The sequence below is a fragment of the Somniosus microcephalus genome, chromosome 3 (assembly GCF_052327205.1).
Source record: "Somniosus microcephalus isolate GS21.2 chromosome 3, FLI_Smic_1.0, whole genome shotgun sequence".
NCBI classification, from domain to species: domain Eukaryota; kingdom Metazoa; phylum Chordata; class Chondrichthyes; order Squaliformes; family Somniosidae; genus Somniosus; species Somniosus microcephalus.
Window position 1 is genome coordinate 228,495,442 of NC_140989.1, and position 27,276 is coordinate 228,522,717.

The 27,276-nt window shown below is 46.4% G+C and overlaps 1 protein-coding gene across 12 annotated transcripts in view; it reads left to right on the plus strand.

Annotated features, from left to right (window-relative positions):
• The window catches only part of rasal2 (RAS protein activator like 2), a 496,897-nt gene that overhangs the window by 322,580 nt on the left and 147,041 nt on the right, over positions 1 to 27,276 (plus strand). For 10 of the 12 annotated variants that reach the window (XM_085982240.1, XM_085982244.1, XM_085982242.1 and 7 more), the window contains one exon: positions 17,550 to 17,650. In XM_085982240.1, the coding sequence (XP_085838366.1) occupies positions 17,550 to 17,650 (101 nt within the window). The remainder of the gene's footprint in view (positions 1 to 17,549; positions 17,651 to 27,276) is intronic. The other 2 variants (XM_085982236.1, XM_085982238.1) reach the window with 1 other exon arrangement.

Sequence of the window (27,276 nt, forward strand, 5' to 3'; positions counted from 1 at the left end):
AGCAGGTGTGTTGGAAGATAACATCTGCTTGCTCACCAGTTTCTCATACATTTCAATGTTTTTCCTTAATAGAAAATTCTAGAGAGCAGAAGTGTTTTTGATTGCTGCAATTGACACATTTGTGTAACAGGAAAAACCTAGTCATGAGGGAGTTGAAGGTGTGAGGCACCTAGTAGGGTTAACACCTGTTCTCGGGTCTAAATCAAGGTCGGATGGCACAGGACAAAGAGGGTGAATGAGATTGTGACTCGAGTTCTGAGGTTTGCTTTGATTCTGTTGTGAACATTTTCAACACATTTTCAACATTAATCGCTGAGACCAAAGCATCGTAAACCAGGTGTGGGGAAAAAACTGACCTTGCTTTTACAAGACCTATTTGGGCTTCTTCGATTACTTTCTGGATAGCCCATTCAGAAACTGGGATGACAGCACAAAACCAAACCGTTGTTGACCCTTGGGGTTTGTGATAACTTTTGCAAAATGCTCAGGCCTTACTCAGCAATGTGATTTATGTGTGCATGCCTTCACAGGTCACAATTTAAGATTGCCATGAAGTCTGCTGATGAGTTATTCTCCCCGGTCCTCAGTTTCACCTCGTTCGTTTCAGACCTTCAAATTCAACATCTGCAGAGCACTGTTACTGTTTGTCTGCGCTGCAGTTGGTTGAACCATTTAACCCAGGACAATCTCTCAGTACGCAGCCACGTTGTGCCCTGTGCATGGAAACACTGCAGCAGGTATATCCAAACAATGGTCTGCATGCACCCAGTGAGCCCTGGCTATCCACACTGTGAAGTCCAGGCAACTCAGTTCTACTTGTGCTTTGAGTTTTTTATTCTTTGGCGTGTCCTGTTTGAATTGCATGAGTTTGGAGGTTGTTGCCTCATTTGCTGTTTGAAGAAAGAAAGAGAACATGCATTAATTTAGATCCCAAATTATAAATTGTATAAAAGTCAGGCAGATTGCCAAGATTATTTAGTATCTGCAACTTGAGGTGCATGCAGATTAATAGAATCATTGATTTCAACTTCATACGTGACACAGTCAAAAAAGTTGGGTCTTCCTATATTCTAGTTTGTTGTATAATTGCTGCACGTACACCCAGAACCTGTTGGTGATTCTGACCAGCTAATTCAAGTCAAGGCGAGTCATCCTCTATAGTGTACGTTGTATTGCAGCTACTCAATCCACCCCATTTACTATGATGGTCACAGAATTGCACCAGATTAGTGCAGTTGGGCAGGCAAGGAGAAGCTGGTAATATAGATCAGTACAGTTATTTGTGGCCACTTTGGCAATTGTCTTCTGATTGATAGAATTAAGTGGATTCAGTATGCAGGCTCTGTTGATTTATCTTGAACAGCAAGATTAATTGTCAGACTAGGATTTGCTGGGATGCTGAGGCTGCAGAATGGGGCCAAGATCAGACGAGGGTTGGACTGCTCACCAGGGTCAGAATTGGGCAGGAACCTGAGGCTACATGATGGGGCTAGAATTAGGAAGGAACTGGAGGCTGTGGAATCTGGCAGTCTGGATTTATTCATCTATTTTTTGCTCATGGATTACTTTACTTGTGCTGAGGTTTGAAAGGGTGGTGATTATCATGGCTGGAATTTTCTGGCGTCCGGGCGGGATTGGAGGCAGGGCGGGAGTGAACGTTGAAATAACTTGGAGCGGGTGAGGAACCTGTCATCATCCTGTCTTCATGCGTCTTTCCCTCGGGTGTGTATGGCAGCGACCTGAACGGCAGAGGCGGCCGAGCTAATTTAGATGATTATTCGGTATTTGTCAGATCCTTAAGCGTCTTTTTAACCCTACCATTCCAATTTCACTGGATGACCACGGGAATCATGCAGCTCGGGAACCACATCTGTGAACCTGAGGCGGAAGTTGAGTGGCCATTGATGGAACCCATTAGTGCACTGCATGGAAAGCACAATAAATACTCTCACCTGATACCTGGTTACTTTGCCAAGGCATTTGCTGTTGCTGAGTACATTGTCAGCAGAGACTTGGCTTTCTCGAGGTTGCTAGTGTTTCTAGCAAAGTCAGGATCCACTGTCACCTCACTGGTAGAACCTATCACACCATTGACATTGCTTCTCTCATCTCTACTTGACCTGTCATCTATTACATAAGCATGGGTGCCATTTATACTGTCTCACCTTGGTCCTCCGAATTGGACCATGATGAGCCCCAATACCAGCAGCACCACCAACCTTCTCCTCAACCACTTGATGCTGCACAGGACAGAGGGCATCAGCGCAGGCTGCACCGCGCCGGGAGTGATACCCCCAACACAGGGTCGTATAGTCATAACGGCACAGAAGGAGGCCATTCGGCCCATCGAGTCCGTGCCGGCTCTCTGTAGAGCAATCCAGTCAGTCCCATTCCCCCGCTCTATCCCCGTAGCTCTGCAAGTTTATTTCCCTCAAGTGCCTATCCAGTCTCCCCTTGAAAACATTGAGTGCCTCCGCTTCCACCACTTCCGTCGGCAGCGAATTCCAGGTCATCACCACTCGCTACATAAAAAAGATTTTCCTCACATCCCCCCTGTATCTCTTGCCCAAAACCTTAAATCTGTGTCCTCTAGTCCTTGTACCATCAACTCGTGGGAACAGCCTTTCCCCATCTAGCCTATCCAAACCTGTCATAATCTTGTACACCTCTATCAAATCACCCCTCAACCTCCTTTGCTCTAATGAAAACAAATCCAGCTTCTCCAACCTGTCCTTGTAGATAAGATCCCCCATTCTCAGAACCACTCTGGTAAATCTCCTCTGCACCCTCTCAAGGTCCTTCACATCCTTCTTAAAGTGTGGTGATCAGAACTGGACGTAATACTCCAGTTGTGGCCTAACCAACGCTTTATAAAGGTTCAGCATAACTTCCCTACTTTTGTACTTCGATACCCCTATTTATGAAGCCCAAGATCCCATATGCTTTGCTAACCACTCTCTCAATATGTCCTGCCTCCTTCAGGAACCTATGCACATTAACTCCCAGGTCCCTCTGTCCCTGCACACTCTTTAAAACTGTGCCATTAAGTGTATATTGCCTCTCCCTTCTGCCAAAATGCATCACCTCACACTTCTCTGTATTAAATTCCACTTGCCACTTGTCTGCCCATTCTGCTAGCCTTTCTATGTCCTGTTGCAGTCAATTAGTATCATCCTCACTGTTTGCCACACCTCCAAGTTTGGTGTCATCGGCAAATTTAGAAATTCTATCTACATTATATTCCAATACCCAGGTCATATATATATCAGAAAAAGCAGTGGCCCCAGCACTGACCCCTGGGGAACACCACTGTCTACCATCCTCCAGTCTGAAAAACAGCCATTTACCACAACTTGCTGTTTTCTGTCCTTAAACCAATTCCATATCCAAGCTGCCACTGACCCACCTATTCCATGAGCTTCAATTTTGTTAACCAGCCTTTTATATGGTACTTTGTCAAACGCCTTCCGAAAATCCATGTAGACAACATCCATTGCATTCCCTTCATCAATCCTCTCTGTTACATCATCAAAAAGTTCAATTAGATTAGTCAAACACGATCTTCCTTTTACAAACCTGTGTTGGCTCTCCTTAATTAGCTTAAACCTCTCCAAGTGCCCGTTAATTTTTACAGGCAGAGGCTGAGCTTCCTCAACATGACTGAGCAGCAGTGCCAAAGGAAGCTCAGGCTATCGTGCCAGGTCATCGCAGACATTTGCAGCTTGCTGTAGCAAGACCTGCAGCCCAGAGGAGCGGGTGGACACGCCTTACCAGTGGCTGTCAAAGTCACCATTGCCCCTCAAATTCTTCACCTCAGACTCCTTACATAGAAACATAGAAGATAGGAGCGGGAGTAGGCCATTCGGCCCCTCGAGCCTGCTCCGCCATTCAATGCGATCATGGCTGATCATCCAAATTCAGTACCTAGTCCCTGCTTTCTCCCCATATCCCTTGATCCCTTTAGCCTTAAGAAATATATCCAACTCCTTCTTGAATATACTTAATGAACTGGCCTCCACTGCCTTCTGTGGTAGAGAGTTCCACAGGTTCACCATTCTCTGGGTGAAGAAATTCTTCCTCATTTCTGTCCTAAATGGCCTACCCTTTATCCTTAGACTGTGTCCCCTGGTTCTGGACTCCCTGACCATCGGGAACATCCTTCCTGCATCTAGTCTGTCCAGTCCTGTCAGAATTTTATAAGTTTCAATGCGATCACCTCTCATCCTTCTAAATTCCAGCGAGTACAAGCCCAATCGACCCAATCTCTCCTCATACATCATTCCTGCCATCCCAGGTATCAGCCTGGTGAATCTTCGCTGAACTCCTTCCATGGCAAGAACATCCTTCCTCAGATAAGGCGACCAAAACTGCGCACACTACTCAAGATGTGGTCTCACCAAGGCCCTGTACAACTGCAGCAAGACATCCTTGTTCCTGTACTCAAACCCTCTCGCAACGAAGGCCAACATACCATTTGCCTTCTTAACCGCCTGCTGCACCTGCATGCTTACCTTCAGCGACTGGTGCACAAGGACACCCAGGTCTCGTTGCACTTCCCCTTCTCCCAATCTATTGCCATTTAGATAATAATCTGCCTTCCTGTTTTTGCCACCAAAGTGGACAACCTCACATTTATCCACATTATATTGCATCTGCCATGCTTCTGCCTAATCACCCAACATGTCCAAATCATCCTGGAGTTTCTCGACATCCTCCTCACAGCACACATGCCCACCCAGCTTTTGTGTCGTCTGCAAATTTGGAGATGTTACATCTAGTTCCCTTGTCTAGATCATTAATATATATTGTGAATAGCTGGGGTCCAAGGACCGATCCCTGCGGTACCCCACTAGTCACTGCCTGCCACTCGGAAAAAAAAAACGTTTATTCCAACTCTTTGCTTTCTGTCTGCCAACCAGTTCTCTATCCAAGTCAATACCTTGCCCCCAATCCCATGTGCCTTAACTTTACACACTAATCTCTTATGCGGGACCTTATCGAAGGCCTTCTGAAAGTCCAGATACACCACATCTCCCTTATCTATTTTACCAGTTACATCCTCAAAAAATTCCAGTAGATTAGTCAAGCACGATTTACCTTTTGTGAATCCATGTTGACTTTGTCCGATCCTGTCACTGTTTTCCAAGTGCTCTGCTATTACATCTTTTATAATGGACTCTAGCATTTTCCCCACTACCGATGTCAGGCTTACCGGTCTATAATTCCCCGTTTTCTCTCTACCACCTTTTTTGAATAGTGGGGTAACATTAGCTACCCTCCAATCCATGGGTACTGTTCCAGATTCCATCGAATGTTGGAAGATGATCAGCAATGCATCTACTATTTCTAGGGCCACTTCCTTAAGTACCCTAGGATGTAGATTATCAGGCCCTGGGGATTTATCGGTCTTCAATCCCATCAATTTCCCTAACACCATTTCCCTACAAATACTGATTTCTTTCAGTTCCTCCCTTTCATCAGACCCTATGTTCCCCGGCATCTCTGGGAGGTTATTTGTGTCCTCCTTTGTGAAGACAGAACCAAAATATGTATTTAGTTGGTCTGCCATTTCTTTGTTCCCCATTATAAATTCCCCTGATTCTGACTGCAAGGGACCTACGCTTGACTTCACCAATCTTTTTCTCTTCACAATATCTATAAAAGCTTTTACAGTCAGTTTTTATGTTCCCTGCAAGCTCACTCTCATATTCTATTTTCCCCTTCTTAATTAATCCCTTTGTCCTCCTTTGTTGAATCCTAAATTGCTCCCAATCCTTAGGATTATTGCTTTTTCTGGCCAATTTATATGTCCTCTCATTGGATCTTATGCTATCCCTAATTTCCCTAGTTAGCCACGGTTGAGTCACCTTTTTTGTTTTATTTTTATGCCAAACTGGGATGAACAAATTCTGTAGTTCATCCATGCGGTCTTTGAATGTTTGCCATTGCCTATCCACCGTCAACCCTTTGAGTGACATTCCCCAATCAATCCTACCCAACTCGCGCCTCAGACCATCGTAGTTTCCTTTATTTAAATTTTGGACCCTAGTCTCTGAGTCAACTGCTTCATTCTCCATTTTAATGAAGAATTCGATCATATTATGATCGCTCCAACCCAAGGGGCCTCGTACAACAAGATTGCTAATTAATCCTTTCTCGTTACGTAATACCCAGTCTAAGATGGCCTGATCTCTGGTTGGTTCCTCCACATATTGGTCCAGGAAATCATCCCGTAAACACTCCAGGAATTCCTCCTCCACAGTATTGTTACTAATTTGGTTAGCCCAATCTATATGTAGATTAAAGTCACCCATGATGACTGCTGTGCCCTTATTGCACGCTTCTTTAATTTCCCTTTTAATGCCATCCCCAACCTCCGTCTTACTGTTTGGAGGTCTATATACCACTCCCACTAACATTTCCTGCCCCTTGGTATTTCTCAATTCTACCCATACAGATTCCACATCAGAGCTAATATCCTTCCTTACAATTGTGTTAATCCCTTCTTTAACCAGTAATGCTACCCCACCTCCCTTTCCTTTTTTGCCTATCTTTCCTGAATATCGAATACCCCTGGATGTTGAGTTCCCAGCCTTGGCCATCCTTGAGCCACGTTTCCGTAATCCCAACCAAATCATATTCGTTTACCTCTATTTGCGCAGCCAATTCATCCACCTTATTACGAATGCTCCTCGCATTAAGACACAAAGCCTTCAGGCTTATTTTTTTAACGCTCTTAGACCTATTAGAATTATTATTTACTGTGGCCATGTTTGATTTAAACCGTTGATTACTCTGACTGCCACTTTTGTTTTTCTCCTTCCTATCTTTTGCTTTTATCCTTGTTTCCCTTTCCTCTGTCCCCTTGCTCAGGTTCCCAACCCCCTGCCATCTTAGTTTAAACCCTCCCCCAGAGCACTAGCAAACACTCCCCCTAGGACATCGGTTCCAGCCATGCCCAGGTGCAAACCGTCCAGTTTGAACTGGTCCCACCTCCCCCAGAACCGGTTCCAATGTCCCAGGAACTTGAATCCCTCCCCCTGGCACCATTCCTCTAGCTACGTATTCATCTAAAATATCCTTCTATTTCTACTCTGACTAGCATGTGTCACTGGTAGCAATCCTGAGATTATTACCTTTTGAGGTCCTATTTTTAAATTTACCTCCTAACTCCCTATATTCGGCTTTTAGGACCTCATCCCAGTTTTTACCTATATCGTTGGTACCTATATGCACCACGACAACTGGCTGTTCACCCCCTTCCAAGATGTTCTGTAGCCGCTCTGAGACATCCTTGACCCTTGCACCAGGGAGGCAACACACCATCCTGGAGTCTCGTTTGCGGCCGCAGAAACGCCTATCTATTCCCCTTACAATTGAATCCCCTATTACTATAGCTCTACCCCTCTTTTTCCTCCCATTCTGTGCAGCAGAGCCATCCCTGGTGCCAGGAAGTTGGCTGCTGCTGCCTTCCTCTGATAAGCCATCCCCCCCCAACAGTACTCAAAGTGGTGTATCTGTTTGAGAGGGGGATGTCCACAGGGGACCCCTACACTACCTGCCTGCACCTAGTACTCTGCCTGTTGGTCACCCGTTCCCTTTCTGCCTGTCCAACCTCTACCTGCGGTGTGTCCAACTCCCTAAACGTGCTATTCACGACGTCCCCAGCATCGTGAACGCTCCAGTATGCATCCAATCGCAGCTCCAGCGCCGCAATGCGCAGTGCGGTCTGTCAGTAGCTGCAGCTGGATACACTTCCTGCACACGTAGTTGTCAGGGACACAGGAAGTGTCCCTGAGTTCCCACATACCACATGGCCGGGCTGTCCTGCCATGACTTACCCTTTAATTGAAATTAAATTAAATCAATCAATCCCACCAATTGCACTACAGTTAAATGGTTTACCAACAGTCCCTGCTACACCAGAGAGACCTTAGTAACTATAAACCACAGAGTTAAAGTTTAAAAAGAGAGAAATACTCACCAACCAATCACTTACCTGCTTTCCGGTGACGTCACACTTCGATTACTTTTTACTTCTATCACTCTCTCTGAGCTCGGAGACTGCAGATTAGTAAGCCTCACCTGGACTCTGGCGCTTTTATCCCGCCTCTCGACCCTTGTTCCTCGCAGGTCCGCACTGCTGCTGTGGGGGCCTCACCTGGACTCTGGCGCTTTTATCCTGCCTTTCGACCCTTGTTCCTCGCAGGTCCGCACTGCCGCTGCTACAGGGATCTGCAGCAGATATTTGCAGTATCTCAGTCAGCTGCCCACAGATGCATCACACAGGTCACCGATGCCCTTTTTGTCAAGTCAGCCAATTATATCAACTTTGCCACTGATGAAGCCATTGTTACTGAGCAGGCGCTCAGCTTTGCCGCTCTGGTTGGCTTCCCACGGGTGCAGGGTGTCTTTGTCAACCGCAAGGGCTTCCACTCCCTCAATGTGTAGCTTGTCTGCAACCATAGGAAGATCATCATGCATGTGTGCGCCAAATTCCCTGGCTGCTGCCATGACTCTTTGTCTTGCGTCAGTCCACCCTCCCTAAGCTCTTCCCTCCTCCAAACAAACTTTCTGGCTGGCTGCTTGGAGACGAGGGCTAACCACTGAAGACGTGGCTCACGAGACCCTTGAGGAGGCCATGCACTGAGTCCGAGGAGAGATACAATAAAAGCCACACTTCCACCAGATGTGTCAGAGCAGACAATAGGTATGCTGAAAATGCGCTTCAGATGCCTTGACAGATCTGGAGGAGCCCTTCAGTGCACACCATTTCAGGGTCTCCAGAATTGTCGTGGTCTTCTGTGCCCTGCACAACATAGCGCAGTGGCGAGGATTAGCGCTGCATGAGGAGTAAGGCTCTGAGCGCACAGCCTTTTCAGAGCAGGAGGAAGAGGAGCATCAGCTGGAAGAGGAGGAGGAGAAGCAGGAGGAACCTGCGACCCAGATCCCATCAGCACCTGAGCACATTGCTGCCCAGAGGCCACGGATGGCCTCATAATGGACAGATTAATTTAACTTAAGGCATTACACCCATATGCTGCGCCAGGCTCCCAAAACCCCACAGCAACTCCATAAAGCATCCCTACATGATCAGGCCATTCCTTTCACACTGACCACCATTGCTGGAGGTAACATTAGGTCTCGCCATTCACTCCAACTCACTAAGCCACTTCCAAAGTTGCAGACAGAATTGGCCATGACCGGAAAGAGTTGAAAATAACTTTTATCTGTGACATCAGATTAACGGAAATGTCACTCAGACAGTTAATAAAACACCCAAGTGCTTACCCTTGTGCATCATCTACTTGTGTTTCATCTTTCTCTTACACATGCTTCTACAAGGTGCTACCCCTGTGGCTTCAGCAAAGGTAGAGGCAGCCTGCTCACTTCACTGCCGCGACTGCATAGACACTTTTGGCGGACGTCCTCTGGGTCTTGGAGCCTGTGATGGCCCCGCCAAAGTCTGTTCCTCCTGCAACTATGTAGGGGCAGACTCCAGCCATCGCGATCCAAGGAGGCATGTGGGACTCTGACTGAGAGGGAGGCAACGGGGGAGCACTGAGAGAACTTTGAGAGGAGCACCCACTTCCATGTCCCCTCGCCATCATCCCTCTCAGCAAGCAAGGAGGTGGAGTGCACAGCAGTGGGGCCATGAGGACCCAAGTCTACGTTGATATCCCTCCGAGAGAGGAGGTCTATGAGCGTCTGCCATCCATTCTCCATAGATAGCCATCTATTCGCCATAGATACCATGTGCTTCTGTGAGTGGTGCAATAGCTGCTCCATACAGCTGGCTATCCTTTCCATGGAAGAGCATACAGTCGCCATCGCCTGCGACACGGGGATGCTCATGTTGGACATTCTCTGCACATTTGCAGACATCGCTATTGCAAAACCTACCAAAGCTTCCTGCACAAGGACAAGGGCAGCAGGTGCATAGGAACACCATCACCTCCAAGTTCCCCTCCAAGTCACACACCATCCTGACTTGGAAGTCTATTGCCGTTCCTTCATCGTCGCTGGGTCAAAATCCTGGAACTCCCTCCCTAACAGCACTGTGGGAGTACCTTCACCCCACGGACTGCAGCGGTTGAAGAAGGAGGCTCACCACCACCTTCTCAAGGGCAATTAGGGATCGGCAATAAATGCTGGCCTTGCTTGCGACGCCCACATCCCATGAACTAATTTAAAAAAAAACACTAGGATCGCCCTCTTTCTGGCTGGCCCTCGAGGCTCAGCGTCTGCATGCAGCTGAGCAGAGCTGGGAACGTCTTGCGCCCTCTGGTGAGGAGTCTCCACTGCTGTCACTGTCTCCTCCATCTGCTTTTGCTCACTTGTGACGTGTGGCACACCAGGTGACAGCACTATATCTCGTGTGCGACCCACTGAGGTGCAAGTATCTGCGGTGGTGCTGGGTGCGCTTAAGTCTGGTGCCGGTGCAACCTCAAAGGCGGGAGGCTCTGAGGAGCCGTCCTCCTCGACCGTGGGAGAGGGAGCTCTTGATGGACCTGTGGGAGAGTAAAGAGATTTAGAAGTGTGCTATCAAGAATGGGTAACGATACCATTATGCACATGATGAGCATTCGCTGGCTGCTGACATCAGTCCCTATATGAGTGACGATATTAGTGACTGCTGTATGCCATGTGGCTGTATGAGATGTAATTTTGTCACCAGGCTGCTGAGATGTCTCCCTCTCTCCGTCTCCTTTCGCCAGCTGCTCTGTGACTCCTGATGCTTCCAAGGCAACCTCCTCTGCTGCAGTTAATGTGGCCACTGATGAAGGGCCACCTCCGCTCTCTCTCCTATTGTGGGCTCTCTTGCAAGGAGGGAAAGAAGATAAGTTTGAGTAAGTGATTTAATGACTAAGGAATGGATGGGTTACATCTTTAGAGGGTGACTATGATGGAGTGGGGTGCCAATGCCAAATCCTTGTGTGGTGTTAGTTGGTATTGCATTAAGATGAGTGTGAGGGGTGGTTAGTCAGATGGGGATCTGATAATATAATGTAGATAGAGAGGGATGGGTGGACTTGCAAGGCATGCTGGTGCGAGTAATGATGTGCAGGAGCAGGCTTGCGAAGGCAGAGTGATTGGGATGTGATGAGAGGCACAGCAGGATGTCGAGTGTGGCTTTGCACTCACCTTTCCTGATCTAATGAGATAATTTAAACGTTTCTGGCACTGCACCCAGGTCCTCTTGACAACATCCTTGCTGTTCACCTTCTCTGCAATCTCCAACCAGGCTCCTTTGGTCTGTTGGGGAGGTCTTTTCCGCCCATCAGAAGGGAAGAGGACCTTCCTGCATGCTCTGACTCCCTCCACAAGCAAATGGAGGGAGTCATCGGAGAACCTGGGTGCAGTCATGGTTCCAAGTCTTTGCAACACTCCAATGCACCAGTACAGTGCCTGCACACTCCTAGATGAAACTTCAAATGCAATGTGGCCATGGCTCCTTTAAATATCCCGGCTGAAAACGCATCAGTGATGTCATCAGACCCACACCATTTAATAGGGCCGGGGTAACATGCAGGGCTGCCTTAACAGGCACCATTAAGGGAAAGTAGATCTCGGGAGCGGAATGGAATGAGGAATGGGGGAGCGCCCCGCCACGGCCACTGCCCACACCCAACCTGCCCAGGTACAGAAAATGCCAGCCCTCATCTTCTGTTATATCTCCTAGAATTGGAATCCCTGAAGTTGCCCATTACTTGTCTCCAGCAAAGGAGTTTGATTTTTTTCTCATTGTAACTTTATATGCACTGTGATAGTGATAAGTTTCCATTGTCATATATTTTCAATCATATTTTAAAAACTTTGAATTTACTTATTCAGCAGTTGGGTGGTAGCTAGGGTTTGCTCCTTAAGATCGTTAATAAAATGGCCAGCTGTAAATTGCGGTCCATGAGTCATAGACAGATAGAAATTTACAACACAGAAGGAGCCCTCCCGGCCCATCGATTCTTCGAGTAATCCAAAACGAATCTTGCTACCCTGCTCTCTCTCCCCAAAGCTCATTGTGATTATAATAGACAGATTGCACTATGGTTGCTTGTGGTTTAATCATAAAACAGAGTAATTTCTCTGATTATCCTAATTGCATGCAATTGAAGGAAAGATTTGTTAAAGCCCGAGAAAGTGTCAGATAAATTATCATCACCTCAGTCTGACAGGCTCATGGTGTTGACGTATCGATGTATTGGCTAGAAATATATTTCAGTCAGCATTTGTTCCTGAGCCATTTATCTGACCCGTCGACTGCAGCTATACAGAGAGTAGTGAGCAATGACTCGTTAGTAATCATCTGTGAATAATGGGGTTCTGTGGGGGGGAAAAAGCCATCGATTGAATAAACTGGAGTCGTACATCACACTCGTTTGGGAATGGAAGCACTGGGTCACTGAGCAGAGGAGGCAGCAGCATTGATGGCGAAGATAATGCAGTCCTTATGCTCCAGATCCAGTAAGACTTTTTGTGACCTTTTTGTTGCTTATTCCCTTGGCGAAACTTGTAGTAAAGTAAATGCAGTGATTACTGTTGACGGCAGAACTGAATTGCATGATTTGTATCCACCTGTCCAGTGTGCACATTTGTCAGAAGTAATGGGCAAATAAAAGATGCTGTTTCACAAAGCTGACTGACTCTGCAGGGCAGCTTAAAGAAATGTGCGTGCACCGGGTAGACTCGAAGTATAAGAATGTCGAGAGCTGCCGGCGGTAGTTTTACAGCCATGTTGGATTTTTACTGTTGTAGTGTATTTTCTCCTCGCATTACACATTTAACCTGCATTGCAGATCCTATTCCTGAAGTAACTGATTGCATGGGGGTTGGGGGGCCCTTCTCCACTTGGTGAGGACAGTTTTAAGCAACATAAGGTGACTGTTTGACTGCAGGAGAACCATACAGGCCGACGTTAGTGATGCTACTTTGCTGGCTAGGACATTGCGGATTGGGTGGAGCACTTCAACTGCTTCTGGCTTCAGCCCAAGGTGACGTTGCATTGATTTGAAACTGCCTACTCTGGAGGTGCCTACTGTGCCAGGTGACTTTGCTTTGGTGATGACCTTGATGACAAGTCAAAAATAAAAACACGCTATAAATCATTAGGCAGCTGATTTAATAAAAATTCTTCACAAAAATTTTCCAGTTCACAAAACTCAGTGCTGTTAGTTGCACACTTGGTCTGACCTGGTAATCAGCCTGTGTGCAAACTGACTGAGATGCAGCTTGTGCTGCTATTAATGAATTGTGCTTTCCTGTGATGCTAGCTTGCAAAAATAATTAGTTGCAACTTTGCATCCTCAATACAAAATGAAGAAAGAAAAGTGCTTTGCTTTACATCTAATGAAGTACTTTTGAAGTATACTCTCTGTCCCTCTCCGCCCCTCCCCGTGCCCCGCCTCTCCGCCCCTCCCCGTGCCCCGCCTCTCCGCCCCTCCCCGTGCCCCGCCTCTCCACCCCCCCGTGCCCCGCCTCTCCGCCCCTCCCCGTGCCCCGCCTCTCCGCCCCTCCCCGTGCCCCGCCTCTCCGCCCCTCCCCGTGCCCCGCCTCTCCGCCCCTCCCCGTGCCCCGCCTCTCCGCCCCTCCCCCTGCCCCGCCTCTCCGCCCCTGCCCCGCCTCTCCGCCCCTCCCCCTGCCCCGCCCCTCCCCCTGCCCTGCCTCTCCGCCCCTCTCCGGCCCCTCCCCCTGCCCCGCCTCTCCGCCCCTCCCCCTGCCCCGCCTCTCCGCCCTGCCCTGCCTCTCCGCCCCTGCCCCGCCTCTCCGCCCCTCCCCCTGCCCCGCCCCTCCCCCTGCCCCGCCTCTCCGCCCCTCCCCCTGCCCCGCCTCTCCGCCGCCCCGCCTCTCCGCCCCTCCCCCTGCCCCGCCTCTCCCGCCCCGCTTCTCCCACCCCCGCCCCGCCCCTCCCTTCCCCTGCCTCTCCCTCCGTTCCTCCTCCCTTTTCTTTGTCTCCTCTCAGAACTGATCTGAAATAGTAATCAAGAGCAGATAACTTGGAATCAAGGAATGGTTACAGCATGGAAGACGGCCATTCAGCCTGTCGAGCCCGTGTCGACTCGCAGCTCGTCCCACTCCCCTGCCCTTTCTCTCTAGCCCTGCAAATTTTTTTCTTTCAGATATTTATCCAACTCCCTTTTGAAAGATAAGATTAAGTCTGCCTCCACCACCCTTTCAGGCAGTGCATTCCAGATCTTAACCACTCGCTGCATAAAAAAGTTTTTTCTTACGTCACCTTTATTCTTTTGCCAATCACCTGAAATCTGTTTCCTCTGGTTCTGCTTCTGCCAATGGGAACAGTTTCTCTCTATCTACTCTGTCTAGACCCCTCATGATTTTGAACACCTCCATCAAATCTCCTCTCAATCTTCTCTGCTCCAAGGAGAACAACCCTAGCTTCTCCAGTCTATCAACGTAACTGAAGTCCCTCATTTCTGGAATCATTCTCGTAAATCTTTTCTGCACCCTCTAAGGCCTTCACATCCTTCCTAAAGTGTGCTGCCCAGAATTGGGCACGGTACTCCAGTTGGGGCCAAACCAGTGTTTTATACGGGTTCATCATAATTTCCACACTTTTGTACTCTCTACATCTATTTATGAAGCCCAGGGTCCCGTAAGCCTTTTTAACTGCTTTCTCAACCTGCCCTGCCACCTTCAATGATTTGGGCACATATACCCCCAGGTCTCTCTGTTCATGCACCCCCTTTAGGATTGTACCATTTAGTTTATATAGCCTCTCCTCATTCTTTCTACCAAAATGTATCACCACACTTTTCTGCATTAAATTTCATCTGCCATGTGCCTGCTCATTTCACCAGCCTGTCTCTGTCTTCCTGAAGTCTCTCACTCTCCACTATACTTCCACGTTTTGCGCCATCTGCAAATTATGAAATTGTGCCCTGTACACCCACGTCCAAGTCATTAATATATATCAAAAAAAGCAGTGGTCTCAGAACCGACCCCTGGGGAACACCACTGTATACCTTCCTCCAGTCCAAAAAACAACCGTTCACCACTACTCTCTGTTTCCTGTCACTTAGCCAATTTCGTATCCATGCTGCCACTGTCCCTTTTATTCCATGGGCTTCAACTTTGCTGGCGAGCCTATTATGTGGCACTTTGTCAAACGCCTTTTGAAATCCATGTACACCACGTCAACCGCATTACCCTCATCAACCCTCTCTTATCTCATCAAAAAACTCGATCAAGTTGGTTAAACACGATTTGCCTTTAACAAATCCGTGCTGGCTTTCCTTAATTAATCCAACCTATCCAAGTGACTGTTAATTTTGTCCCTGATAACTGTTTCTAAAAGCTTCCCCACTACCGAGGTTAAACTGAGGAAGCTTTTAGAATCTTGGCTGATTTTATCCTCTCTTATTTCCACCCCCCCCCCCCACTTTCCTCCCCCCCCCATCCAGTTGTATTGATACTTGAGGCCACAATTCCCCAACAGTTACCCTGACAGTGAACAGCTATCTCGGAACAGGGATCAGGAAGTTCTAATTTCTGATGTGCATTGCATTGGAAAATAGTATGCAAAATAAATGTTCCTCCTATGTTATCAACAGAATTAGTTTTAAATAAAGGTATTTTGGCTTCAATTCCAACCATTTATGAAGCATGCGTTTATTGCAAGTGGTGTTGACTGGAGCATGCTGACACAATCTCAGTTTTAATATAATTAGTGATGTCCTTGCCAAGCACATTTAAAATATTGCAATTGGTTTCTTGGCAGTGTTGCCTGTGGGCTTAAGAATGAGCAGCGTCAGAGGGGTGTTGGTGTTGGGGAACGAGTTTATTTTGCCAGTCGGGGTGCAGATTCTCAGCGGGTTATAGTTAAGCCAAGACGAGCAGGTGGCTGACTCCCCTGGGACATGGAGAGGGAAAAGGAAGGCAACATTCTTAACCAAAAGGGGGGAAAAATTAAAAAGCACAAAAGTTTAGAATTGATATTTTGGGGCCCAGTTTAAAAATGGAGTTGCATTGGGTGTTTCTACTTTCTTGAGGCTATTGGTAATGAAATCATTGTCCACACCAGTGTGGAGAAAACTAAAAGTATATTTCTACAAAAAATGCTCCATCATTTGGCAGGTTAATCTGGTCATCCCTGTAACAAGACTAACAACCAGACTCTGTGAAGTGGGAAATTTGTTAACTGCTAAATGGCGTTTCTTGCACTTATTCCAGTTTCTGCTTCTTGGTGTCTGTCCAGCAATGTAAATTACATAATCCCTGACTCAGCGTACCACTGTGCCCAGCGCATGAAGAGGTCATGATTCGCGACCAGCCATGTTAAATTGGGACCAACATTGCAAGCAGAATGACCGTGGCTCCTCGGGCAGGTATAGAGATGGCAATCTCCAACACTGACACTGCTCCAGGTGTTCACGAGGAACAGCTGAATGATCTAAACTCCTCTGTCCTACCTGCTGCCTTCTGTGGAGAGCAGCGAAAGTGCAAATGCACATTGAATAATGTCAAATCAGCCCTGGCATGACTGGAGCACTGTCGTGAATACAAGAGCATTGGCCTTGACATTCTCAATTTCAGGTGGTAAAATTAATTAATTAATTTAAAGTTGGGGGGAGGTGAGAAATAATTTGCTTTGCTTTCTTCTTTCATTTGGTATTGCGTGGAAGCGGAGTGTTGAATTTCTTGCATGGATGATCCCATATTTCCCTCCATTGCATTGTGATCTCACATGTGCTATTTGAAGTAAGTTGGTGAGTGGAAGCTCCTAGTTTTCCCAGGAGGGACAATTGCCAGGAAGGTCTTGCATACCTCCTAGTGACCGGGTCGTCATCTGTAGTGGAGAGCAGTGAAGAATTGGGGGACGGGTAATTAGCATTAAAGCTCCAGTGCTGGCTGGGGTGGTGAATTCACTGTGTAGCTGAGCCGTACAGAGCAGGGTGTCAAATAACTCTGTTAATGGAGTTAATGTTTCCTGAAGAAGAATCGTGGAAGTGTGTTCATTTGTAATGTGCAATTTTGTTAGTTTGCGAATTATGGGAAAAAGGAGAATTTTGTTTGTCGTTGAGGTATTTCACCTCCGTGATGCCCCCCTGTGCAGTTCCCAGCCTGAGCTGACTAGGCTGATGTCAGTCGATGTAACAGCAAGAACATTGGCCATTTTTTTCCTTCCAGATCCCCTGTACCAAACACGATTCATTGCCCGACAAAGGTGGCTAGGGGATGTGGTCCCAGACTGCTGTGAATGCTGCTTTGTAACTGACTCCCAGGATACACGAATTGCCCCAGGGCGATTCTCACAATTCTTGGTTTTCAACTGCTCCAATGTTCCCATGCACAACCTGCTGCAGTGTAGTCCATGTCAACAAGGGCTTTTAAAAGTAATTCTTGGCACAGTTTTGGTAAATGAGCCTGTCTTTGTGGGTTACGCTCCAATTCCAGTCGCCATTTTGGAGAATATATATTTGCCCAGTCACACATTGAGGCTGCAGTAAAAGCAGTCTTTGTGTTAACTGTGTTTCTACCACAGTGCTGTGCTTGTATGAATGTCAAAGCTGACTTTAAACATTTGTTTGTTACAGAGCCACCTGGCGAACGTTCCCCGCGGCGGAGGAGTATATCAGGCCCAGGATCGTCCGAGAAAGCGAATGGAATGGAGGACTCCACATCTCCATTCAAGGTGGTGTGTTCAATAATTAATAAAGTTAAAACATTTACTTGTAAATCTGTTTTTTTTCTTCTCCATACACGCAACATTGCACGTATAGCTTTTAACTGGTACCTCCATGTTTTTGAAGCTTTAAAAGTGCTATCTGCTGTGATTTGGGTAATATTCCAGTAATACCACCAACAATTCACCACGTGCAAAACTGTTTTTATTTTAATTCAATTTGCACAACAATCCTGCTATCTACCCCCACAAGAAGGCTACTGCTTTCATTCGCACAGGCTGAGCAAACTATACTGTTGTTTCAAGATCCATTCTCACTTCAGCTGACCTGAAGACATGGTGGACAGATCCCTGATTGGCCACCTCATGAAATCATGCGTGAGTTGTAAAACTATAAGGGGAAATAAAAGGCTCTGTGGATTGAGTACCCCAAAATTATCTTAATGCAGTTCTCAAAACGTGCCGTTAATGGAGGTGGAAGATTAAATTAACATGTTGAACTAATCAAATGGTAATATGGTTAGATGTGGGTTCAATCCTGAACCTCCATGTCTGAAGTCCCTTATCTTAGACCGTTTGTTTTTGGGAAAAGCATAGAGTGGAACCGATAAGTCAGCTTAACTATAATCATTTGATTATTTAGAAACTGTGATCTTAGATGGAAGTACTGATGTTGTACAACATAAAGAAATAGAACTTGAATGCCCAGTATCTGCCCAGGCATATTACAGTGCACATTATGCAACATTGTGGTGCGAGACAGGCGATGGTTAACAATTCATTCTCCAGTTGTTCTTGAGAGACCACATTCTTCCCAATAATGCATCTATCTACTTGAACTCAGTGTCCTCCTTCCGAGATTCCTTGCTTGAGTTCTGACATTTGCTTTTCTGGTGACCAAACTTCTGGAAAACTTGCGTCCCCATTAATAACCAGTGTTTTACATCAAGTCATCGAATTAAGTGGGCAAACTGATTCCTGTCTTAGAAATCACACACTTGGTGTCCAATTGAAATAGTTTAGGAATTTCTAGGCACACGGCTAGAAAACCCAAGCTATCCAGTCCAAAACCACACAAGTGGCAGCCTTGTTTGGAACTATACAGTGTTCTTTTCTGAAGACAGTCAAACAAGATTAAGTGTAACTTCATAGAAGCAATAAATATTGGCGGACTATTTTACCATTGGAGCTGCCGTGCCTGAGTTCAAACCTGTCTTCAGGCACCTACAGGAGTACCCCAAGCTCAGCCATGTTGCCCCCATAATCTTCACACAGGAAGATTGCCACTCAGCAAGGTGGAAGATTACTGTGGGCACTTTTGAAACTGTTGCCCAGCATGAATCGTTGACTTCTGCAGGGGAAGAGTAGGGTGAGGAAATTTGGGGGGGAAATTTCTAAAATGACTTAGTAAACTTTCAGTGCTTGGTATTGCTGAGCATGGGATGCAGCACTGAGAGGGCAGAACGTGTCAGAAACAGGGATGCCACCAACTGGTTGAATAGTTAACTTTTCATTCTAATTTTCTACTGTTATCCTTGGAAGCAGAGATGCTTGCTGGGTCCAGTTCCACGGGCACTGCCAGCACTGCGAATCCAAACAAAGTGTTGTCACACTGGGTAAGGAGTCCATCACAGCCAATCCCGATCCTGTCTTAAGCTGATATCCACAACTAACCTACTTACCAGTGGGGTCATAGGAACATAGAAGATAGGAGCAGGAGTAGGCCATTCGGCCCCTTGAGCCTGCTCTGCCATTCAATGAGATCATGGCTGATCATCCAAATTCAGTACCCTGTCCCTGCTTTCTCCCCATATCCCTTGATCCCTTTAGCCTTAAGAAATATATCTAACTCCTTCTTGAGTATATTTAATAAGTTGGCCTCAACTGCCTTCTGTGGTAGAGAATGCCACAGGTTCACCACTCTCTGGGTGAAGAAATTCCTCCTCATCTCAGTCCTAAATGGCTTACCCCTTATCCTTAGACTGTGACCCCTGGTTCTGGACCCCCCTGCCATCGGGAACATCCTTCCTGCATGTAGTCTGTCTAGTCCTGTTAGAATTTTATAAGTTTCAAATAGATCCCCTCTCATTCTTCTAAACTCTAGCGAATATAAGTCTAATCGACTCAATCTCGCTTCATATGTCATTCCTGCCATCCCAGGTATCAGTCTGGTGAATCTTCGCTGCACTCCCTCCATGGCAAGAACGTCCTTCCTCAGATAAGGCGACCAAAACTGCACACAATACCAAAGTGTGGTCTCACCAAGGCCCTGTACAACTGCAGCAAGACATCCTTGCTCGGGTACTCGAATCCTCTCGCTATGAAGGCTAACATACCATTTGCCTTCTTAACCGCCTGCTGCACCTGCATGCTTACCTTCAACGACTGGTGCACAAGGACACCCAGGTCTCGTTGCACTTCCCCTTCTCTCAATCTATTGCCGTTCAGATAATAATCTGCCTTCCTGTTTTTGCCACCAAAGTGGATAACCTCGCATTTATCCACATTATACTGCATCTGCCATGCATCTGCCCAATCACCCAACCTGTCCAAATCATACTGGAGTTTCTCTGCATTCTCCTCACAGCACACACGCCCACCCAGCTTTGTGTCGTCTGCAAACTTGGGAGATATTACATCTAGTTCCCTTGTCTAGATCATTTATATATATTGTGAATAGCTGGGGTCCTAGCACTGATCCCTGTGGTACCCCACTAGTCACTGCCTGCCACTCGGAAAAAGAGCCGTTTATTCCAACTCTTTGCTTCCTGTCTGCCAACCAGTTCTCTATCCAAGTCAATACATTGCCCCCAATCCCATGTGCTTTAACTTTGCACGCCAGTCTCTTATGCGGGACGTTATCGAAAACCTTCTGAAAGTCCAAATATACCACATCCATTGGTTCTCCCTTATTTATTCTACCAGTTACATCCTCAAAAAATTCCAGTAGATTATTCAAGCACGATTTACCTTTTGTAAATCCATGTTGACTTTGTCCGATCCTGTCACTGTTTTCCAAGTGCTCTGCTATTACATCTTTTATAATGGACCCTAGCATTTTCCCCACTACCAATGTCAGGCTTACATGGGTAGTGGGGATTCCCTGTTTTCTCTCTACCACCTTTTTTAAATAGTGGGGTTACATTAGCTACCATTGGGAATTACTCCAGAGTCGATAGAATTTTGGAAGATGACCAGCAATGCATCTAGGGCCACAAGTACCCTAGGATGTAGATTATCAGGCCCTGGGGATTTATCGGCCTTCAATCCCATCAATTTCCCTAACACCATTTCCCTACAAATACTGATTTCATTCAGTTCCTCCCTCTCCTTAGACCCTATTTTCCCTGACATCTCTGGGAGGTTATTTGTGTCCTCCTTTGTGAAGACAGAACCAAAGTATGTATTTAATTGGTCTGCCATTTCTTTGTTTCCCATTATAAATTCCCCTGATTCTGACCGCAAGGGACCTACGCTTGACTTCACCAATCTGTTTCTCTTCACATATCTATAGAAGCTTTTACAGTCAGTTTTTATGTTCCCTGCAAGCTAACTCTCATTCTATTTTCCTCCTTTGCTGAATCTGAAACGGCTCCCAATCCTCAGGTTTGCTGCTTTTTCTGGCCAATTTATATGTCCTCTCCTTGGATCTTATGCTATCCCTAATTTCCCTTGTTAGCCACGGTTGAGTCACCTTTTTTGTTTTATTTTTATGCCAAACAGGGATGAGCAAATTCTGTAGTTCATCCATGCGATCTTTAAATGTTTGCCATTGCCTATCCACTGTCAACCCGTTAAATAACGTTCCCCAATCCATCCTAGCCAACTCGCGCCTCATACCATCGTAGTTTCCTTTATTTAAATTCAGGACCCTAGTCTCTGAGTCAACTTCTTCACTCCATCTTAATGAAGAAAAGAATTCTATCATATTATGATCGTTCTTCCCCAAGGGCCTCGCACAACAACGTTGCTAATTAATCCTTTCTCATTACATAATACCCAGTCTAAGATTGCCTGATCTCTAGTTGGTTCCTCGACATATTGGTCCAGGAAACCATCCTGTATACACTCCAGGAATTCCTTCTCCACAGTATTGTTACTAATTTGGTTAACCCAATCTATATGTTGATTGAAGTCACCCATGATAACTGCTATGCCCTTATTGCACGCGTCTCTAATTTCCCGTTTAATGCCATCCCCAACCTCAGCATTACTGTTTGGGTGTCTGTATACAACTCCCACTAACGTTTTCTGCCCCTTGGTATTTCTCAGCTCTACCCATACAGATTCCACATCATCAGAGCTAATATCCTTCCTTACTATTGTGTTAATCTCCTCTTTAACCAGCAATGCTACCCCACCTCCTTTCCCTTTTTGCCTGTCCTTCCTGAATATTGAATACCCTGGATGTTGAATTCCCAGCCTTGGTCACCCTGGAGCCATGTCTCCGTAATTCCAATTACATCATATCCGTTTACATCTATTTGCGCAGCTAATTCATCCACCTTATTACGAATGCTCCTCGCAATAAGACACAAAGCCTTCAGGCTTGTTTTTTTAACACTTAGTCCTTTTAGAATTATTATTTACTGTAGCCCTGTTTGATTTACACCCTTGATTTCTCTGCCTTCCACTTTTGCTTTTCTCCTTCCTGTCGTTTGTTTCTATCCTTGCTTCCCTTTCCTCTGTCTCGCTGCACAGGTTCCCAACCCCCTGCCATCTTAGTTTAAACCATCCCCAACAGCACTAGCAAGCACTCCCCCTAGGACATCGGTCCCGGTCCCACCCAGGTGCCAACCGTCCAGTTTGTCCTGGTCCCACCTCTCCCAGAACCGGTTCCAATGTCGCAGGAATTTGAATCCCTCCCCCTTGCACCATTCCTCTAGCCACATATTCATCTGAAATATCCTTCTATTTCTACTCTGACTAGCACGTGGCACTGGTAGCAATCCCGAGATTACTACCTTTTGAGGTCCTATTTTTTAAATTTACCTCCTAACTCTCTATATTCAGCTTTTAGGACCTCATCCTGTTTTTTTACCTATGTCGTTGGTACCTATATGCACCACGACAACTGGTTGTTCACCCTCCCCCTCCAGCATGCCCTGCAGCCGCCCCGAGACATCCTTGACCCTTGCACCAGGAAGGCAACATACCATCCTGAAGTCTCGTTTGCGTCCACAGAAACGCCTATCTATTCCCCTAACAATAGAATCCCCTATCACTATAGCGCTCCCACTCTTTTTCCTCCCGTCCTGTGCAGCAGAACCACCCATGGTGCCAGGAAGTTGGCGGCTGCTGCTGCCTTCCACCGGTGAGCCATCTCCCTCAACAATATCCAAAGTGGTATATCTGTTTGAGAGGGGGATGGCTACAGGGGACCCCTGCACTACCTGCGTGCGCCTACTATTCTGCCTGGTGGTCACCCATTCCCTTCCTGCCTGTGCAGCCTTTACCTGCGGTGTGACCAACTCCCTAAACGTGCTATCCAGGATGTCCTCAACATCGCGAATGCTCCAGTATGTATCCATTGGCAGCTCCAGCGCCGCAATGCGGTCTGTCAGTAGCTGCAGCTAGATACACTTCCTGCACACATGGTTGTCAGGGACACAGGAAGTGTCCCTGATTTCCCACATAGCGCAGGAGGAGCATGCCACGGGGCTGAGCTGTCCTGCCATGAATTACCCTTTAATTCATTTGAATTAAATTAAATCAAATCAAATCAATACCACTAATTACACTACAATTAAATGATATACTCGAGGGCTGTTGGTTACTAGCACTCCCCGATACACAACAGAGACCTTGGAAACAATAACCACAAAAATTAAGACCGTCTAAATTTTATAAACTATTAATCTTAACTGTCAAACTATAGAGTAGTATAAATACTCACCTGGCCGTACTCTCCCAATCAGCTGCTTCCTCTTGCCCGTGTCACTTTTTGAATCGTGACGTGGCTCCGGAACGCCGCTGCCAGTCTAAGATTGGTAAGCCTCTGAAAGAAAGCCCGTGAAAGTGAGTTTAAGTACTCACTGTACCGCCGCTCTCTGCTCCTCCTGACACTGGCCTCTGTATTAAAAAAAAAAGCCTGCGAAAGTGAGTTGAAGTACTCATTGTACTGCCGCTCCTCCCGACTCTGGCCTCTCTGGTCTTTGGATGTGATCTGCAGCCAGAACTCCCGCTGTCTTATTCTTTTCTCCGTGGTCCAGGGACACCAAGTTTAGTTGTAGCTGAGATCCCCTTTGGCTGAGATTAGCTAACCTAACACAGACCAAAGATTGAACCTGGGTTCTTAGTCTGACTGGCGTGATATTTGGAAGGTACGTTATAGAGCCAATGTGTGGAATATTGCTTTTGAAAATTACAGTGGACCCTGAAGCTAACATACCTGGTTGTGATGAATAAGGAGCAGTTTGAAGATCTGATTTAAGCGTTGTGTAGCTCTACAGTACTCACTTTTTTCTTACGTAATCAATGAATTACTTGTTGGCAGCGTTATACATGAGTGGTATTGCCATGCAATTTGAGAAAATTAGGCTCTTGTCCCTATGGAAGGTCCCTGATCCGCCGACACTGCTTCAGTTTCCTGGCGGCTTCTGCTACTTCACTGCCCTGTGAGGCAAAAAATTTACCCCCTGTTTCTGTATAGCAGACGCTGTATGAAGCAGTTGTATTCCATTTAAAATACGTATTTGGAAAAGCAAAGTGAGTTCTCGGAAATCTCAGCAACTGGGACACAGGTTTGCCTCCCAAACAGTCAGTTCAATTCACTGTATGTGATGCACTTGGAGATGTTTCTGAGAGATGTGATGAGTTGCTGTTATAAAGCAACGGTTTATTTATTTCAACTGAATGAGAGGGTGTCTGAACCCCAGCATTATACCGTAATCCCTATCTTTAGCAGAACATAGTTTTAATATTGGAAGTACAGTATCTTCATAGAGCATAAATTCCTTTTAATTGACCTCGAGATTTACCGAGCAGCGAATGGTCTCAAACTAACATCAGAATGTGACATCAATTCAACCATGTGCCCTTGAAGGGGAGAGGCCAGATTACACACAGTTGGACCTCAGCAGCATCATTATATATTGTGTGTTACCTTGTATAACACTCCTGTGCTGATGAACTAGCATATCCTGACTATCTGTGAGCTACATTATGGGAGATCCAGTGGTTTAATCATATTATCTTTTAATATTTAATCCTTTTAGAGATAGAGAGAAACAATCTAATAGAGGTACAGGTAGCTAGATACTGAGTTATTTTCTGGATTTTTGGAATTAATGTTTTCAAATTTGTTGGAAGTCAACTAATTTACTAGAACTGTATATATAACAAATGAGTGTGATAAATCTGTTTTTATTACATGCAGAATATTGTTGCTGAAATGCTCTTTGTTAACTGGTTTACAAGTCATATCTGAATTGTTTACTTACAAGTGCTAATTACTGTTGAAAGGAAATTGCTTAGACACAGGTATACAGCTCTCTCACAGTCATTATTTGTCTGTGTAATTATGCATCTTAACAGACAAACAGTAATTAATGAACAGTAAGTGTAACAATTGCTATAAACCAATTGCGAGTAATAGTGTGTGGCATATTTTCATTAAGAGAATTTAAGTTTATTGTTCTGCCTTGTTTAGATTTCAATCAGTCATTTATTCAAACAGGGATTGGTGCTGGGTCCTTTGCTGTTTGTAGTGTACATTAATGATTTAGATATGAATGTAGGAGGTATGATCAGTAAGTTTGCAGATGACACGAAAATTGATGGAGTGGTAAATAGCGAGGAGGGAAGCCTCAGGCTACAGGACGATATAGACGGGTTGGTCAGATGGGCAGAACAGTGGCAAATGGAATTTAACCCTGAAAAGTGTGAGGTGATGCATTTTGGGAGGACTAACAAGGCAAGGGAACACACAATGAATGGTAGGATCCTAGGAAGGACAGAGGATCGGAGGGACGTTGGTGTGCATGTACATAGATCCCTGAAGGAAGCAGGACAGGTGGATAAGATGGTTAAAAAGGAATATGGGATGCTTGCCTTCATTAGCCGAGGCATAGAATATAAGAGCAGGGAGGTTATGATGGAGCTGTACAAAACGCTAGTTAGGCCACAGCTGGAATACTGTGTGCAGTTCTGGTTGCCATACTATAGGAAGGATGTGATTGCATTGGAGAGGGTGCAGAGGAGATTCACCAGGATGTTACCTGGGCTGGAGTGCTTCAGCTATGAAGAGACACTGGACAGGCTGGGGTTGTTTTCCTTAGAGCAGAGAAGGTTGAGGGGGTACTTGATTGAGGTATACAAAATTATGAGGGGCATAGATAGGGTAGATAGAAAGGAACTTTTCCCCTTAGTAGAGGGGTCAATAACCAGGGGGCATAGTTTCAAGTGTGGAATTTGGAAGCAAGTCATCCTCGGTCCCGAGGGACTGCCTAAGAAGAAGAAGAAGAAAAAGGAGATAGTTTCAAGGTAAGGGGCAGGAGGTTTAGAGGGGATTTGAGGAAAAACTTTTTCACCCAGAGGGTGGTTGGAATCTGGAACTCACTGCCTGTGGTAAACCACTGTTGTTAGTATTGTTGTTCACCACTGTTGTTAGTACTGTTGTTCACTGTTAGTACTGTTGTTCACTCTTGCATATTGTTGTACTTGTCTGTGCATGCCTCAGCTGACTCCGCCCCTGGCTCCACCCTCATGGCTGGGTATAAAGGTGGCTGCTCGGCAGCCCCCGGCCCTTTTGGATACCAGGCAACCACAAGAGGCATGCTCTGTTCTTTGGTAATAAAAGCCTGTTTGTTACTTTCTCAACTTCCAGTCTTTTGTAGCAATTGATAGTGCATCAATTTTATTACCAAAGTTAAATGTTGGCTGCGAATGCTGATCAACCAATGGCGCAAAACGCTGAGCAGCAGGCGCTGCTGCGAGCCCTCAGACCAACATGCCTGGACCTAGACCCCCAAGAAGCGGGTTCGTCGACTAAATTCGCACAATGGCTGCGTTGCTTTGAGACGTATCTGGAAGCCTCGACCGTGACTCTTGATGAAAATAAACTGAAAATCCTGGCCTCGAAGGTGAGCCACCAAGTCTATACTTTAATCCAAGATGCGACGACCTACGCGGCGGCTATCGACCTACTGAAAGGGCAGTATACACGCCCGGTTAACACGGTCTATGCCAGGCACCTTTTAAGATCTCGCAGACAGCAGACCGGGGAATCGGTGGCGGCCTTCCTACGGGCACTGCGGGTACTCGGAAGACCGCTAACGCCAGCAGCGCCGCGTGCGAACCGTGGGCGCAGCCATCTTGCCCGCCATCTTGGGCTCCCCCAGCCGCGTGGGGATCGGGACCGTGGGCTCCGCCATCTTGGACGCCTCCGACTTCGGTTACGGGGGACCCGGACTCCACCACCGCCTCATCGGATGACCGCATCGACGCGCTTGAACATACGCTGGCTTCCGTGACGCTGGATCAATCTCTCCCGCATCAACTGTCCAGGTCCATGATGGACGTTACGGTAAACGGCCGCGCCACTACCTGCCTTTTTGACAGCGGGAGCACGGAGAGTTTTATACACCCCGACACGGTGCGCAGTTACTCTCTCCCGGTCCTGCCGACGCGTCATCGCA